This window comes from Alosa sapidissima, chromosome 2, assembly GCF_018492685.1.
Source record: "Alosa sapidissima isolate fAloSap1 chromosome 2, fAloSap1.pri, whole genome shotgun sequence".
NCBI lineage: Eukaryota > Metazoa > Chordata > Actinopteri > Clupeiformes > Clupeidae > Alosa > Alosa sapidissima.
In genome coordinates, this window is record NC_055958.1 from 29,237,920 (window position 1) to 29,255,086 (window position 17,167).

At 44.8% G+C, this 17,167-nt stretch overlaps 1 protein-coding gene across 1 annotated transcript in view; it reads left to right on the forward strand.

Moving 5' to 3' along the window:
* The first annotated feature begins 601 nt into the window (after positions 1 to 601).
* dachd (dachshund d) overlaps positions 602 to 17,167 on the forward strand; it is a 95,579-nt gene continuing 79,013 nt past the window's right edge. The window contains 1 exon segment of the mRNA XM_042083926.1: positions 602 to 1,440. Coding sequence (XP_041939860.1) covers positions 902 to 1,440 — 539 coding nt within the window. The 5' untranslated portion in view covers positions 602 to 901.

Here is a 17,167-nt window from a genome sequence, read left to right on the forward strand (position 1 = left end):
CCAGAGATACTTCGGCTGAACCTAGCCCCCACCTCTCCCATGACAAAACATTATTTATAAACGTGAAGTAATGGGAGAGAGGGGCAAAACATTTGTACAGTGCATAAGCATATTGTGAACACACATTTACTCATTAAGTATTTTCTCTCATGACTCAATCATCTGCGGGTCATATTACATTGATATAAGATCAGACAGTAAATTGGGTTAATCATTACCTCAGCAGTGGCAACCTGTCCGGATTGTTGTAGCCTAGTCTTTATATGTGAAGTTATTACGTGGGCAATAATCGCGCTTATTTCTACTAATTTCGGAAAGGTGACATTGAAATTGTGAATGTAAACGATATATTTACATTACCTGACTGATTATTCTATAAAGGGTTGTCGTGTAGCCTAGATATTGAACTTTAGTGAAGATAACGCGTTATCTCTTCACGCGTAAAGTTGAGGTTATGGTAGCCTGTAGCCTATTGAGAAAGTCTTCCTTCTTAGAGGTGTCGATTAGTTATTAGACAGTGACAGCGAGTCGAAACGCTATTTTGTTGTGCGTGGAACCAATGAATATAACACGGTATCATTGTGCGTTGTCTATGCTTCAAAGGCTGACAGTGTCCTTTGGCTCCTCCCTCTTTGTACCTTGTGACAACAACAACTCATCCACAGACCGAGCTGCACTTTTCAGCTCATTTTCTTCCTGTCATTCTCTCTCAATCTTTGATGATTGTCCCACCGCGCTGAGCCTCAAGTCTCATCCACCACGGCCTTTTCTGTTTCTTTTCATATATAAACTTACCAGCGGAACACGCTTCCTCTTGGATTTTTCATTGAGATATAACGGCCACCTCACTTTTTTTGCATACTGGGTTTTTATACTTTGAACTTACTCTCATAGGTTGACCATGGCCGTACCGGCTGCTTTGATCCCACCGAACACGCTGGTTCAGCCGTCTCCGATCGCAACTTCAGCTCCAACCTCTTCGCCCTCGGCAACTTCTTCACCGTCTCCATCTGTGGCCCCAACTGCACAGAGTCTTTTCCGATCGGAGCTGATGACCACCGGCAGTCCCGGCATCCCGACCGCCGCAACGCTTCCCAGCAAACCCGTGTACTCGACCCCGTCGCCTGTTGAAAACACACCACAGAATAATGAGTGTAAAATGGTAGAACTCAGAGGCGCTAAGGTAGCCTCGTTCACCGTGGACGGCTGCGAGCTCATCTGCCTTCCCCAGGCTTTCGACCTGTTTCTGAAGCACCTGGTAGGAGGACTGCACACGGTCTACACCAAGCTGAAGAGACTGGAGATCACGCCGGTAGTGTGCAATGTTGAGCAGGTCCGCATTTTGAGGGGACTCGGGGCCATCCAACCCGGCGTGAACCGGTGCAAACTCATCTCCAGAAAGGACTTCGAGACGCTTTACAATGACTGCACAAATGCGAGGTAAGTAACAGATAACTAGTTAGTTATTTTGTTGTGTTTGTGTTTTTGAAGATATATAACCGAGTCAAAACGAGCAGGTAGAGGGGACAGTCTTTTCATTTTAGTCAATTCTTAAGTACAATATTTGCTGTTTGGTTTGGAAACCTGCTGCGCACATGATGGCTCATATCATAGTAGGTGGCACTCTGTGATATTTTGATCAATTTATGATAAATGCAAAGCTAGCATTGTCTGTGTAAAAGTTGGCTCGAGTCGTTGAGAGTCAAATCAGGAGTTGGATGCTGAGACGCCTCACGATTGCAGTTAAAATGTTATTTGGGTTCAGTTTTAAGCATCGCTATTAAATACACTTATTGAATTTCTATACATATTCTGTGGCAAATGATTAGGCCTAAGGTAGAGAGAAAAGTTATCACTCTTGAGCTATAGCCTACATTAGTAGCATACTTTGTCAAATGAGTTGTTGAACGCAAATAACTTTTATCTCGATTGTCAGGCCAACCTAGCCTACTGTTTTATTTCTGTTAAGCTCATCGGAAATGAAGGACTGTCATCACTGGCCTGCTACGTGCATTAGACACTGGCCTACTAGCAACAGCAGCGTTTATGGAAATGTGTATACTGCAGTGGTCATTTGTTTTTTTCTCTTTATGGTCCCTTTATACCTACCACAAGATATTTCGCAAACTCATTAGGTGTTTTATATTGCCCCTTACTTTTTAAATTAGCAGTGGCCTAGAACATAATTAATCTAAAGTACCAAGACCTTAATTTTGAAAAGAAAACTGTCTCCCTGCCTGTCTAAACGCATGCCGCAAGCTAGACAACATTTAAGCCTCTGTAGATTAACAAGGCGACACTTGTTGTGGGGAAGCAACAAATGTCGGCGGAAACGTGTAATTATAGGTTGCGTTCAATTAGTCATAGAATAAACTATACTCAATAGCCTACACATTAGTCCAAGACAATCCTATTTTTTTTATTGGCAATGTATTAATTGAGTTTCACAATTATGTGAGTAGGTTGCATAATACAGTGGTGAAAGAGGCTACTCAAATGTCCCATTCTTACCTCACTGCAAACTTTTTCAGTAACAAAAAGTTTATTATCTGATAATTAATACATATTCATAGATAATAACATGCTATTGAATAGAGCCACAACATCATATCCTTAAAGAGCCAGAAAAGTTATTCATGAGAAGGGTCATGTGATGAGTAGAATATTTTAAGGGTCAATTTATATTATTCCTTTGATTAAAAGCTTAACTAAATTGAATATGCTAAATTTGGTCAAGTGTGCTTTTAATGCAATGATTCATAGAACGATTCAGGTGAAGGCTACATTGAGATTTCAAAGACATAGAAATGCATACAATAGGAAGATTCATAGTGAAGTAGGCCATTTGAAAGTGTAGGCAGAATGAGTTGAGTATTACTTGAATCAGAATTAAGTTTTATTTTTTTCCTGCACTTCATGTATGGGAAACACTGTTTTAGAAGTTAGAATTTTGGATTTTGAATACAACATGCAGACACACATACATGGTATCAACACACACATTTGTGACAAATGTAGTTGCATCTGTCTCACAAACACACACACACTGCAGTACTTGAAAATACTATCACCTGCATGCACACACACTCTCTCATTCTCCCTCTCCCTCTTACACACACACACACACACACACACACACACACACAGAGACAGAGACAGACACATACACTCATACACACACAATTATGCACTAGATGACTATCGGCATATTGTGTATATATGGGCATATATTTTGCTTTAAAAAAACAAACAAAAAAAAAACAATTACGCCGTTGTGTTTAATATAATGACTCATGCAACTTTGTTTCTGTGTTTTTCTGTGTTTAAGCATTTTATTTAGAAACATTTTTGTAATTTCATATTTAATATACCAATATTCTGAAGGAAAAGTTTGACAGATTTGGCATAATGATAATTCAAAATGTCTACATGCTTTAGTAAAAACGATTGAAATAGCAGTAAGTTCACTACATGTACATGTAATCATTACATTTTCAGTAGTAGTGTAAGGACGTTTATCCTCAGTTAGGCCCCACTGCGTTTCAGCTCGTTTGTACCTGTGAGCTGCCCCAGCATTTCTCTGTGGTGCATTCAGATGACTTTATCGGTGTTGGCGGTACAGTGAAACTTCAGAGAGCTCACCACGGAGCGCATCAGAGACAGGGGTTAAGGAGGTGTTGGAGCCTGGGCACCTGAGTTTTTCACTCACTTCAAAGGGTGGCCAGAGGAGGTGGAGTGTGTGTGTGTGTGTGTGTGTGTGTGTGTGTGTGTGTGTGTGTGTGGGTTGGAGGATAGGGAGACCTCCCCAGGTGATGGAGTGTGTGGGTTGAACTCACGGACTGCTGAACGCAGTGGTCAGCGATGGGGTTAAGGGATAATGCAGTGGCACACATTTCCTTAATGACGCTAAAGTGCTGGGCTATTACTGTCCGCGTGGAGAGGCCCGTAATTGGCCCTGAAAGCACCTGGTACTGCCGGCGTTGGGGCGGGTGGGCTGGGGACGGGGGCTCGAAATCAATCACCTCCGCCATGTCTGACACCCATTTGGAGGATTACATCATTTGGACGAACAAAAGGTAGCCACTAGATATTAGGCGCTCACACGAGGCGGCGTGTTATTTACAACCCTGTTGGACCTAACGCGTCTATTTCTGTTTTCATGTAGTGAGAAGGAAGGTCAGTGAGGGTGCGTCATAACTCTTTCATTGCCACGGTGGATATGTATATGTATATAAATTATGGTCGTCTAGGAGAAAGCAGAACGGTGGAGATAAGTACTGTATGGACGTGTCACACAGGTCCATGGCTGATTCACCTCTCCTGTATTTACGTTGAGTCCAGGCTGGCACCTCTTTGAAAGGAAAAGTATATTTTTGGTCCATGTTTTATACTTTGCCTCACTGATTGTTATTTGTTTGAATATAAAAGTAGCAGGCTCGTATATCACCTCTTCCCTTTTTGTTCTGTGTTCCTTATGCTCTGTCCATTGCTTCTATAGAGAGAGAAGGTGTGATTTTTTAAAATTATAAATAGATATTTTTTGAATGACAGCAGGTCATGCTCACATGCATGCCCCCCCTCAACACACACACACACCTTCCCTCCAAGAGAATCGGCATACGCATACTTCAGATAGCAGTCTCTCTCTCTCTCTCTCTCTCTTTCTGCAGAAGAGCATGATTCTCCTTGGCTTTCACAGAGGGACTCTCCGTTCAGATTAATGTGCACCTTCTGCTCCCCAACAGATACTGAGGCAGTAATCTCTTTTGCTTTCATAGGAGTTATGACACCGGCCCAGGAGAAGCAATACTTCAGCCTCTTGTTTTCTTTTTCATTTTCTCCATATGGGACAGAGAAGACGAGAAAGAGGAGGAGCTGGAGGAGGGTGGAGAGAGGGGGGGGGGTGGTGGTGGTGGTGTTCACTGTCTGGTGACACTTGAACTCTGTGGAGAGGTTATTAAAACACTGGGGCGGTGTAGCGGTGCAGCAGCGGTGCTGCGGCCGACCACCTCTCTCTCTCTGTGGAGAGCTGGACGCTCAGGCAGCCTGTAGCGTCGTGGCTATAGGAGCAGAGAGCTGAGCTCTGTCAGAGACGCGCTAGCTAATTGACAATCATTGTAAGGCCTCTGAAGGTTAGGCACTCATCCAACAGACTGCATATGGGTAGAGGCGGGAACTGGGGAGCGGCACAGCAACTTGCAATTTATGCATCATTTTAAATAAGGACGAGGTGGAATTGTTTGTTGCTGTTTTGGATTTTGTGCCAATGTGTGAAACATGACATTTCTACAGATGTTCTTATTATTAAATGTATATTTTCCTTTTTTTCCAACCACATAAGGAGTGTACTATGCCACCAGAACATGGCCAGCACCTTATTTGTTTGTGGTGTTGGTGTAAAAATTGCATTTATTTGCATACTATGGTAATTATTTTGTTTAGCACTCAGTAGGGGTCTGTTAAGTGAGCCAGATTTTATCGCCTCTCCCCCATCCCCCTCCTTCTCCCCCTCTTCTTCTTTGCGGTGCTCTGGTGATATATTTGTTTTCTACAAGGCATGGATGTGTTTACAGGTGCTCGGGGGAAATCTCTGGATCGCATTCAAATCATTCCCAGCCAGAGTGGGTGCTAAGATACCCGTCACCCGGCAACCACATCCAAGAGGGAGCCAGGGTGATAATAACTTCAAAAAGCAGAGTGACAGATGCCTGATTAGGATAAAAAAGACACAGGGTGGGGTGTCTGTGTGTGTGTGTGTGTGTGTTGATTTGGAGGGGGATGCATAAAAGCATTGTTAAAATCAAATCATACATCTTATCAAACACTTTCTGAAAAAAAAATAAACCAAAAAAAAAACATACAGGAAAACATGTCTTTAGTTTTTATAAGAAGGCAAAGACAACCTTTTCCCTGAACAAACACTATAAATATGTATATATTTTTTTTCAGTTTCCCTTCGGGTACGTTGAGATAGGATTAACCACCTGTGCCCAAATTAGCTGTGTGCTGAGCATATGTCAGCAGACCAAAGGTGTGAACATAGAGGATCAGTGCAGACAGTCTTGCTTCCAAGCTCTAGATTACTAGATGGTCCACTTTAAGCAGCTGTGTTCCTGCTGTCACATCTTAACATAGGTTTCAAATCAGTGCTGATTCTGCATGGTGATAAGGCAGTGACCAATTGTTTTACACTTGGAGGAAGAAGAGGAGAGGAAAAAAAAACCCTGCTTTTATTTATTTCCCCGTTTGTTTCTGGGACCAGTAGTGTTTGATGGTTGGTTAATGTCTTTTCTGGATTTTACGGCTGTTTGCGTGGAACAGCGGTGTGCATTCTTAATTTGCCTGCAGTGGAAAAGAAGATGTAACAGCTTTTTGTCTCATTTGTATGCTGGTGTGGGATAGTGGAAGCCCAGTGGCTACACCTGACAGAGTATGTAGCATGTCTGTATGTGGTTAAATCTGGCTTAACTCTGTACCAAGACATATTTGTTTACATGTCACCTAATACAAATTTGGCAACTTGTTTGGAGAACTTCATTAAACATATTGGATTTCAGTAATTCTCTAATTTCCTAATTCAGTAATACTTTTCACATGATTGTTTTTAAAAATAACAACTTAGTTGTTTTAGGAATATATCTCAGAATTGTCCAGCAGATCAAACTAGATAAGGGTGCTGTAATGGCCACGAATGCGGTGGCACCTGAAACCTGATTGGGGGAAAAACGATGCATTTGGGCCCACTCCCATTTCTGAGGCGGACTCTCGAGCTCTGGCACGTCTTTAGACAACCCCCACCCCACCCCTAACCCCCACTCTCCCACCCCACCCCTAACCCCCACCCTCCCTCCCCCCATTCACATTACAGCACAGTTAGGAGTCACGGTGGCGATCACTGGTGCTTGTACAAGGATGTTAAATGTTAGTGACAGAAGTTGGAAGAGAGCAGATGAGATTTCCTGATTGGACTAAGATTCCAAGGCCTCGGCCAGGCTCTGTCTAATATGGTCACGTAGAGAAATTGATTTTCCTCAGAAATTAATTAATTTTTCATATAGCCCTAAGCTGGAGTTTAAAAAGGAGTGCTCGCGCGTTGCTCCCCTATTTTCCTCTCTTTTTTAAAGAATTATTGCCTAATCATATTAATACTTTTGCCCCAAGGATGAAAAGATAATTGTACAAATGCAGTTGGAAATATGTATCACTCAGTATTTATGATTAAATTATGCAAATAGGTCCTCTTCCAGCCTTCGTGGACCCAGATTGTCTAATTAGGATTGATATGCCGAATAGATGTTCTGGAATCTGAATACAAGCATGTCCAAGGAGCAGAAAATTGAAAATGACAAGGCTGGAATCCTTAAAAAGTGTGTGTGTGTGTGAGAGAGAAAGTGTGAGATTGTGTGTGTGTGTGTATGTGTGTGTGTGTGTGTGTGTGTGTGTGTGTGTGTGTGTGTATGTATGTGTGTGTGTGTGTGTGTGTGTGTGTGTGTGTGTGTGTGTGCATGTGTGTTTTTTTTCAGTGTCTAATTCAGCGTGGCCGTATCAGGAGTTAATTTTCCCCGGCTTCGTTTCACGTCTCAGGCTGACAGGAAAAAGAATACATCAGGGAAGGCAATCTCTACTGGGATTCCAGAAATTTCCTCCACTTGTTTTCGCTCGCTCCTAATTTTCATGGAGGCTATCACAGATGAATCTTCTCCTGTGTAAACACACTCATGTTATTCCAACAATATCGATGTTGTTTGAACTTCATCCTTCATTCAAGGCTTCTCAAGCGCACTGCAAGGGCATAATAACAGCCAAAGTCAGTGTTGATCAAGACGTCGCCATCTTCGCTTCCGTGGAAGGCCTCCTGTAATATGTTTCAATGAAGCTGACATATTTATAACTCTTCAGAATCTCCTCCTCAGTCCTTGGCTGTAGGTGTTGGTGTGAGAGGCTCTCGAGGCCACGAAACAAAAAACAAAAAAAAAAACGAATCGGGAGATGAATTAGAATGGGGCCAGTTCAGTCACATAGCGTAGGTGTCAGCAGATTTTGGCTGGCCTTCTTAGGAGGACAGGTGACCGTTGCGATCTGGAGGCGCTTTTTCATTTAGGTCAGGACAAGCTCCACTTTGCTACAGCCCGCCCACTTCCACCACTTCCATTAAAGGCGGGGAGGGGAGAGAGAGGGGAGAGAGAGGAGGGCAGAGGGGTAAAACAAAGGGCCAGCACATTGCCTCTGCACTTCTGGGGGTTCAAATAAATACTGTACTCTGTCACTTTCATCCTCAGGTTTCTACTGGATGCTGGAGGCAGGAGGAGAGGGGGGGAGGGGTCTGTTTTCATCAGCTCATGTTGTTCAGCTGTCGTCATGGCAGCTGTGTTGAGACTCTAGAAGTCTAGAAGGCTGTGTTGTTGTCTTAATGAATGTTAACGCCACTGGAAAAGGGACATGTATTTACATTTGTCAAGGATATAACAAAATCTGGGTTTAGGAAAACAAAGTTTGTCTCTCTTAAGTGAGCCCCTGTCACTGTAGAGCGACGCTTCTATTTAAATCCTTCCTCCTGTTTGCTCATACAGATGAGCTGGAGTTGGTCTATGTGGACCACTTCTCGCTTACAATGAGACGACACAGAGTGAGACAACCGGCGTGTCTCAGCTGGGCTCTCCATAAACCTCAGAAGTGAAAACAGAGGAAATTAGATATTTTTTATCCCTCTCGCTCCCTCTCTCTCTCTCTGCCCCGTCCTCTCCTGACGAGACGCTGCTCAATACAAAAGGCACAGAGGGCCTCCGACGCCTCCCGAAGTCCCCCCATAAAGTACCGATCGTTATCTAATCTTTACCTGGCATACGAAATGCCCCCAGAGCTAATGACACTCGAGAAGCACGAAATCCTATCGCTGTTCAAAGCGTGTGTGCTTGGAGAATCTTCTGACGAGGGTCCAACTGCCTCTCGTCAAGAAGAAATGAAATTCGCTACGACCACAAAAAGCAGTCGGTTAGGGTAATTTATTTTAAATGGAATTACTTAGGAAAACCTTTAAATGCTGGGAGATGCAGGGATACAAGCATGCGGCCTCGGCCGGGTCTTTTGCATGTTACATTAGCGTGGTGGCTGGCAGAATTATTTATGTGTTTGGTCTAGCAAGTAAATGGCCTTTTCAAGGTGAAATACTGATATGGACAGTCTATTAGATAAAAATGCTAAATACATAGCGCTGCTTACACTAATGTCGATTTTTTTCCCCTTTCAAATCCATTCCGAGAGTTGAAACAATGTCAGAGAAGGGGGCATGTCAGCACAGGTGGTGTAGCCTTGATAAGCCCAGCGTTTAATTGTCCAAGGATAAACTGACAACTTCAGTTAGTCATTAGCTTTAGCTAACGCTATCGTCCGCGCATTCCGAAACGTGAATCTAAAACACAATGGGGCTTAATCACCAGGTACACATGCAGCTTTGAAAATGATCATTACTCAGTCGAGTGATTAAATGTCATGGCAGCATCGACTGCCCACAGATATGCAACTTCAAAGCCTGCCCACTGTGGCGAGGCCTTTTCTGAAGAATGCCAACGGAAGGCCAAAAACACACCTGTCTTGATGGCCTGCTATGAATATCTTCACACTGAAAAACAAAAATATACCCGCGACTCACATTCATTCTCACAATACAGCAAACCCATTTTCTATGACACCGGAAAGTCTGTTGGCCTGGTAACATAGTGTACTTCATCTCACAATCGACCCTGTAATCGGTCTGGGATCATTGTGTGTCTTACAATAGCAAACTGAAATGGTGAATGGTGTCTTGGCGGAGAGTTCAGAGTATGTGTATTGTCAGGTGTAGGTGTTTCCCTTTAGAGATGATCCAGGGTTCTCACATTGCTTAGGCCTCTCACATTGCTGTTTTTCTCCCGGTGAGGGGAAAAAAACGTGTTGTCACGGTTACTGTATCATAGTTGTTAAGTCTGGCGGTCTTCATGGGATTCCAGTTCCAGTTTTTCCTCCTTGCTCTCTTTTCCAGACTCAAATGTCAGTTTCTCTCTTTCTGTCTCTCTGATGAGGCATCTCTCCCTCTCTCTCTCCCTCCCTAGTCAGGCGTCTGTCTACCTCTACATCTCTCCCTTTCTCTCTCTTTCTCTTCCATGCTGAAACCTCTCTCTTACTCTTTCTCTCTCCTCATCTCACACACTCAGTTTTGTTGAAGCATCTCTCTCTCTCTCTCTCTCTCTCTCTCTCTCTCTTTCAGCCAGAATGCACAGAGCAGAGCTGAGCTGTGGTGCCTGGCTATTATTATTCTCCGGTGAGGGACTGTCAGTGGGCTCCTCAGAGACATGACACCAAACTCGTCTGCTGGAAGTGTACCGCCGCGCTCTCCTTCTGTCCAATCAGATACTCGTAAAGCCATGACACCTGGCAGGGGAAGGTAAATGGTGAGCTCAGAGAGGAGGGAGAGAGAGACAGAGAGAGAGAGAGAGAGAGAGAGAGAGAGAGAGAGAGAGAGAGAGAGAGAGAGAGAGAGAGAGAGAGAGAGAGAGAGAGAGAGAGAGGGGAGAGAGACATGGATGTGCGCTCAGCATACAGACAACATGACAGGAGAAGCCACTGAACACTACTGAGGAGAACGAAGCGGGTTGTCGAGTTTTTCTGTGGAAGAGATGAAAAATGCTCTTAACTCTTTTGAACACAGTATGATGACGTATGCTACACAGCACATATACATTACGGGATCACCTCCTTTGCAGTGACATACAGAATATTGTGGCTTTACAATTTATTTTTCTGTATGTTTACTATGTATTTTATTTCTGAAATCCATTTAAGCCACATTGTAAAGGTATTCATATGTTTTGCTTTGTTTTTAAATGGAGTATTGAGCTGAGACTGAGGACAGTGTAGTAGACAGGTAGAAAGGGTTTTCAAAGGAATATGCAATAACGATCACGAAAGCAGTGCACACACACACACACACACACACACACACACACACACACACACACACACACACACACACACTATGTGTATGTATGTGGGAGTGTGTATTCCCCTGCCCATTTCACCTTTATGCAGGGAAACATAAAAGAAAACAAAAGCATAATAACATGAGGTATGCTCACCATCGGCTTCACCCTGGCCATACTAATAAAAGCTAGCCAGCGTAAAATGGTCTGTCTCCGTGCATTCTCCCTTGGGATCAGAGTGCGACTCCCTTAAAGCCCGCATGTGAATTGGCTTTTCTGAAAAGAAGGCTGAATTAAGTCAAGCTGACACTGCATGGCAATAAGCTTTGTTTCATTCCCAATGCAGTATTCATTTGTGGCACTGGGAGATTTATTGCATGATTGACAATTATGAGAGGATGACCTAGTTCTTTGTAATGGAACAAAAATGGTTTTCATGGGACAGTTCTTTTTCTTTCTCTCACTCTCTCTTCTTTTCTCTTTCTCTCTTTCTCTCTTTTGTATTGTTCTGACCCCGTCCTTAGAAATAAAGAAACCCTCCCAATAGAAATAGGACGTTTGTACTCTCTCTCTCTCTCTCTCTTTCTCGCTCTCTCTCTCTGAAAATGTAGTTTGGTAATATATGCAGTATTCAGATTGTCCTTATTGTAAATGGCAATGGATTTATGCACACATCACAGCTCCCATCAAAGGACATCTAACAGTGAATTTTCCATTGAATGATAGAAAGAAAAGACTCATCACTATTCACAAATATGAACCTGTAGAGACATAGGTTCTGGTTACACAGATATTTCTTTTCCTGTTTTCGCACACACAAACTGTGTGGGCAGCCCACTTAGGTTTCGCCAGGGTGATCTCAGGGAACTCTTTAATGGCGTCTCATATTTCATGATTCAGACCGTTTTGATCTTACCTTCTTCCTATTTAACCGTCCTATTCTGCTTAGTGAAGCTCATTACTGCAGGGAGCCGGGCACTGTGACTCCAGGGACTTCTGCTCGAGAGAAACCACAAATGATACAAGCAGAGCTTTAGCCAAAGTTAATATCCTGCAAAATTGTTCAGTGCAGCCTGGCAGAAAAAGGTGAGGATTAAATGACACACAAGATATAAAAGAGTAAGAATGGAGTACAAAAACGAAAAGGGGAAAAAGAAACTATTTAAGATTTTACTTCATGACAAGGTGTTAGGTGTGTTAAACATCTGAGGATTATTATTAGACAGAGTGAGATGTTGAAGTTGTGTTGTTGTTGAAGTGTGTAGTGTAGGAGAGCCCTTGTAACAGGAAGAGGCTCTACTCCCTGCCTGGCACACATGTAAGGGGCTTAATGTCCCACAAGGCTTCCAGTACTTGTGTCATGCTTTCAGGAGAGAAAGGGGGTGGGAGGCAATGATAAATGGTGAAAAAAAAAATAGAAAATCCTTTTTTCCAGGAATGTGTGTGATGGCAGACTGTTGGTGGTGACTATTCTCTTGTTATCTATAAACCATAATTCATATCGCAAATCCTTTCTTTATGTTGGCTGTAAACAGTGAAGATTAAAGATGTCATTCTTTTTTTTCCATTCCAGCAAATTGTTCAACTGTCCTCAACCTGATGAGGTATGCGCGGAATTTAAATGATTTTAATTGCGCCGGCGCATAATTGGCTGTCTTGTTCCCATGTCTGGTCCGGGGCCAGTGACAGAGGACTCAGTGCTCGAGCCTCTCCACTGTGATGACCTTGTTCTGGTTCACCCCCTTTCGGTTGGGGGGCCATTATTTGTCTCTGAACCAGTCAGAAGTTTATACGAACTCTCTCTCTATCTCTCACTGTCTCTCTCTCTCTTTCTCTCTATTTCTCTCTCTCTCTCTTTTGCTCACTCTCTCATCTCCCTCTCTCTCTCTCTCTTCAATATGGTGACCTTTGTCTTAGCGCAGCCAGCTACATCTATTATCAGGTTGTGACACCGGCGAAAGTCTCCCCGAGATTCACCTTCAGTGTGGGGATTACCAGAGCCAACACATATCTCCTGGAAACGGGCAGAGACTCAAATCATGTCAGTTCTCACTCTCTATCTTTTTTGTCCCTGCATCACTCTCTCGCTCCCAGAAGATTAAATGTTATGTGTTTCAAGAGCTGTAAAATTAAAGGTTGTAAAAATGGAGCGAAAAAAACAGGGGCTTTTGCAGTTATCAAATGTCCCCTGACTCTTGACCTTTGAAATGTCAGAGAAAAAGAATGTGAGACAATAGCCCGGCTGAGGAGATCTGATTACTTGGATCAAGCATGGCTGGGCTTGGCTATCAGTCAGGCTAAGGTCTTAATGGAAGGAAATTGCAGCCCTCAAAACAAAAACAAGTACTAAAGTTTCTTAATACATATCTGTCGTCTTGTTTTATCATTAGGGCGGCCGGAGTATTGTTTTCCAGCAGGGAGACTGGTGAAAAACGTCTCTTAGATGTCAGCTGGGGTTATATAACATGTCCTTGATCAGGGAGCCCCTTCTCCAGCTGTGTCACTTGCTATTCTCGCAGGCACATGCCAGATAGCGGAGCGTTATTTCAAGTGACACAAAAGAGCCTCTAAAGCTATGATGCACTGGACACACTCACACAGTCACACTCACAAGTGCACAGTGGATGCACATATTGTACAAAATGCGTGCACACACACACACACACACACACACACACACACACACACACACACACACACACACACACACACACACACATGCCCACCCACACACATACAACACGCTTTTGTGATCATTTCTCATCCTGGAGCACGGGCCGAAATCTAAGCTGGAGAATTTAAAGGTATGAGTGTGTGTGTGTGTGTGTGTGTGTGTGTGTGTGTGTGCGTGTCGGGTCACAGGGTCAAGCCGGCAGGAATGTCAGGGAACCGCGAGGCCCTGACAGCTCCTTTCACCGGGGGCCTGGGGGCTGTCGGCTGGAGGGGTGTGGGGTGGGTGGCAGGCAGGAGGGGAGGTCCAGGCTGGAGAGAGATAGCACTGGAGGAGGGGGTGTGGGCTGAGATGGGGCGGGGGGTGGGAGGGGGGGTGGCGTCTCGCTGACAGCCGTCCAGCAGTGTAGTCACAGCAGGAAGGCATCAGTTGGAGAAACAGATAGCACAGGAGAGGAGAGGTGCTGGAGTTCCATCGGGCCTCGGCTGGGGTGACCACAGACAGACGGATGGACTGAGGGATGGAGAGGCAGTCGGATGGAAGTCGGGTGGATATGAGTGTGTGTGTGTGTGTGTGTGTGTGTGTGTGTGTGTGTGTGTGTGTGTGTGAAAGAGAGTGTGTGTGGGGTGGAGGGGCTGAAAAGATTAGGCGCGACCATTGGGGTCAGCGTGTTCCCACCGAGGCTTCAGAGGGGTTATTAATAAAACACAGGACAAGAGGCAGAGGCCTTATTAAACCATATGCAAACCACACACACACACACACACCCACACACACACACACACACACACACACACACACACACACACACAACTCTCAACATGTGTGGTGTGTGGGGAACGTCAGTGGAGGCTTTGCTAGTGACAGACCAGCACCGCTTCAATTTACCAAACAGTAAACAAAGTTTACGCAGGGACTGATTCTGGACCGACTGGGGAAGGGAGGAAGGGAGGGTGGAATAGAGAGGCTTGTTTGCTTCATGATTGCTCTGCGCCCCGTCTCGTCTCCGTCTCTCCCTCTCCCGCTTCCTCCCCGGCTGGGACGGGCCTCGTAGGACTGCGACTAGCGTAGCGTGTCAAGGTAAATATGCAGACAAATGTGGCAGAGAACGCGGGCGCATTCTTAAGAGCTCCGCCGATAAACTGCCACGGCACGCATAACTCTCCCACTCCACTCTCCTCTCTCTCTCTCTCCTCTCGCTCTCTCTCTCCTTTCTCTCTCCTGTCTCTCTTCTCTCTCTTCCCTCCTTACCTTAAGTGATGACTCGGTGTCCGACCTGTCATGTGGCATAAAAGGAAACATAACACGATAGCGGAAGATCTTTGATCGAGATGCACGCGTGGCGTGCAACGTCGGTGATTTATAATAGAGGCGCCTCAATAAAAAGGGATGTCAACTTCGGGGCCTTAATGAAAGCTCTTGAACATATCTGCACGCGGCGATATGTTGACAGTGGGGATGCAAATGAGGTTAAATGTGAGAGAGAGCAAAATGAATCACTCCCTCCTGTCTCTCTATCTGTCTCTCTCTCTCTGTGAAAGAGAGAAAACCAAAAAGAAAGGGATAGATAGAGTGAGAAAGAGAGAAAGATAGAGCGGGGGAAATAGAGAGAGAGAGAGAGCGAAAGAGGAGACGCCAGATAGCCGTGCCGCAATACAAAGCTTGCCCGTGTGACACATTCTCCTCTTTTGTTTCAGACTGCTAACTGTATTTAATTTCACATCTTATCGCGGGGGCCCCTGCTTTGTCTGTCGGCGAGCTCCTCCCCCAGTCAAAGCGACCCCCAGAGATAAACTCTGTCAGACTCGGGGGGTGATTTATTAAATTCTGATTTCTGTGAAGGACTTTAATGTCGAGGGGAAAGAAAATACATCGCAGGTGTCTGCCAGCTCCAGGCACTGTTTGCTCTCTATCATGCCTTCCAAAGGTAAAGGCAAGAAAAAAGAGGGGGAGAGAGAGAGAGAGAGAGAGAGAGAGAGAGAGAGAGAGAGAGTAAGGCGGGAGACCGAGAAAGAGAGATAGGGAATCTTACAAATCTACTCGGGATTTCCTGTCTTTGTTGTGGCAATAAGAATGTTTTTAACAACCCCCCAGCACCACCACCCTCTTCCCTCTTGCCTCTCACACACACATAGACATGCACATTTTCTCTCTCTCTTACACACACACACACACACACACACTCACACACGGACATAAAGATGTGAACGTGCAGTTGCCTTATTTAAACGTTAGTGTCGTAACAGTATATGCCCGTATTTTAGATGGGAGATAGCTGAAGATCTCTGGCTATTTTAATAGTGCTTGGACCTCAGAGAGCTGATCGATATCGATGCAAATCTACTGGTGGACACCTAAAAGTGTCCTTGGCCCCCCTCTATCCAAATCTATTAGGGGAAATCCTCTACCCTAATCACAACCAGTTATCGCGCTGCTATTTAAATAAACTGGTTTGCATCTCTCCCCTCTTCCCTCTCCATCTTTCCCCCTCTCTTTCCCTCTCTCTCCACCTCTCTTCCACTAGCTATTCCTTTATTTTTTCAAGCGTGTCTTGTCACCAATTAACCCTTTCCGAACGATGTGTGCTTTGTACGGCATGATCACGAGCACAGCGTGTGCCAGCCTGGTGTCGTGGATCCATTGTTAAATGTAATTTAATACTGAAAATAATTAAACGCGATAGGCCTTACGTTTCAAGGTTGCGGGTCATATGGCCCTTTCCTTTGCAAGTCATTAATGGCTAGAGAATGTGGGGCCATAAAAGTGATATGTTACTTATTCCAGAGGTTATCTGCGGATGGCTGTATGATTACACCCTAATGATGGTAGGGGGCCAATGCCATGCTTTGCTGTTTTACGCCTGCTCTCCCAGCGGGTTCCTCCTACCGCGGCTGCTCACCCGTGGACTCTCTCGGCGTCCCCTCTGATGAGGAGTGGTGCTTTTCACATATTTATTTAGCGCTTACGTTGGAACGCTAAATAGGACTCTCTGACGCCACAGAGAGAGAAGGACAGAGAGGAAGAGAGGGGTTTTGAGAGAGAGAGAAAGAGAGAGATGGGGGGGGGGGGAGGGAGGAAGAGAGGGATTCAGAGAGAGAGCGTTAGAGTAAGACTGAGTGCATGGAGGGAGAAAGGGAAGAAAGAGATCACTGAGAAAGAAGGAAGAAGAGAGAGAGACTGCAGAGTTAGTGAGAGAGAGAGAGAGAGAGAGAGAGAGAGAGAGAGAGAGAGAGAGAGACGAGAGACGAGAGAGAGGAGAGAGAGAGACAGAGAGAGAGAGAGAGAGAGAGAGAGAGAGAGAGAGAGAGAGAGAGAGAGAGAGAGAGAGAGAGACTGCAGAGTTAGTGAGGGACAGAGAGAGAGAGAGAGAGAGAGAGAGAGGAGAGAGAGAGAGAGAGAGAGAGAGAGAGAGAGAGAGAGAGAGAGAGAGAGAGAGAGACTTTCCTAGTAGCCACAGCTTCGGTCTAGTCAGCCACTCTGTGGAGGCTCAACTGTCCACTCCTCCCCACTCACTACTTCCCTCAGCCCAGCCACAGCCTAA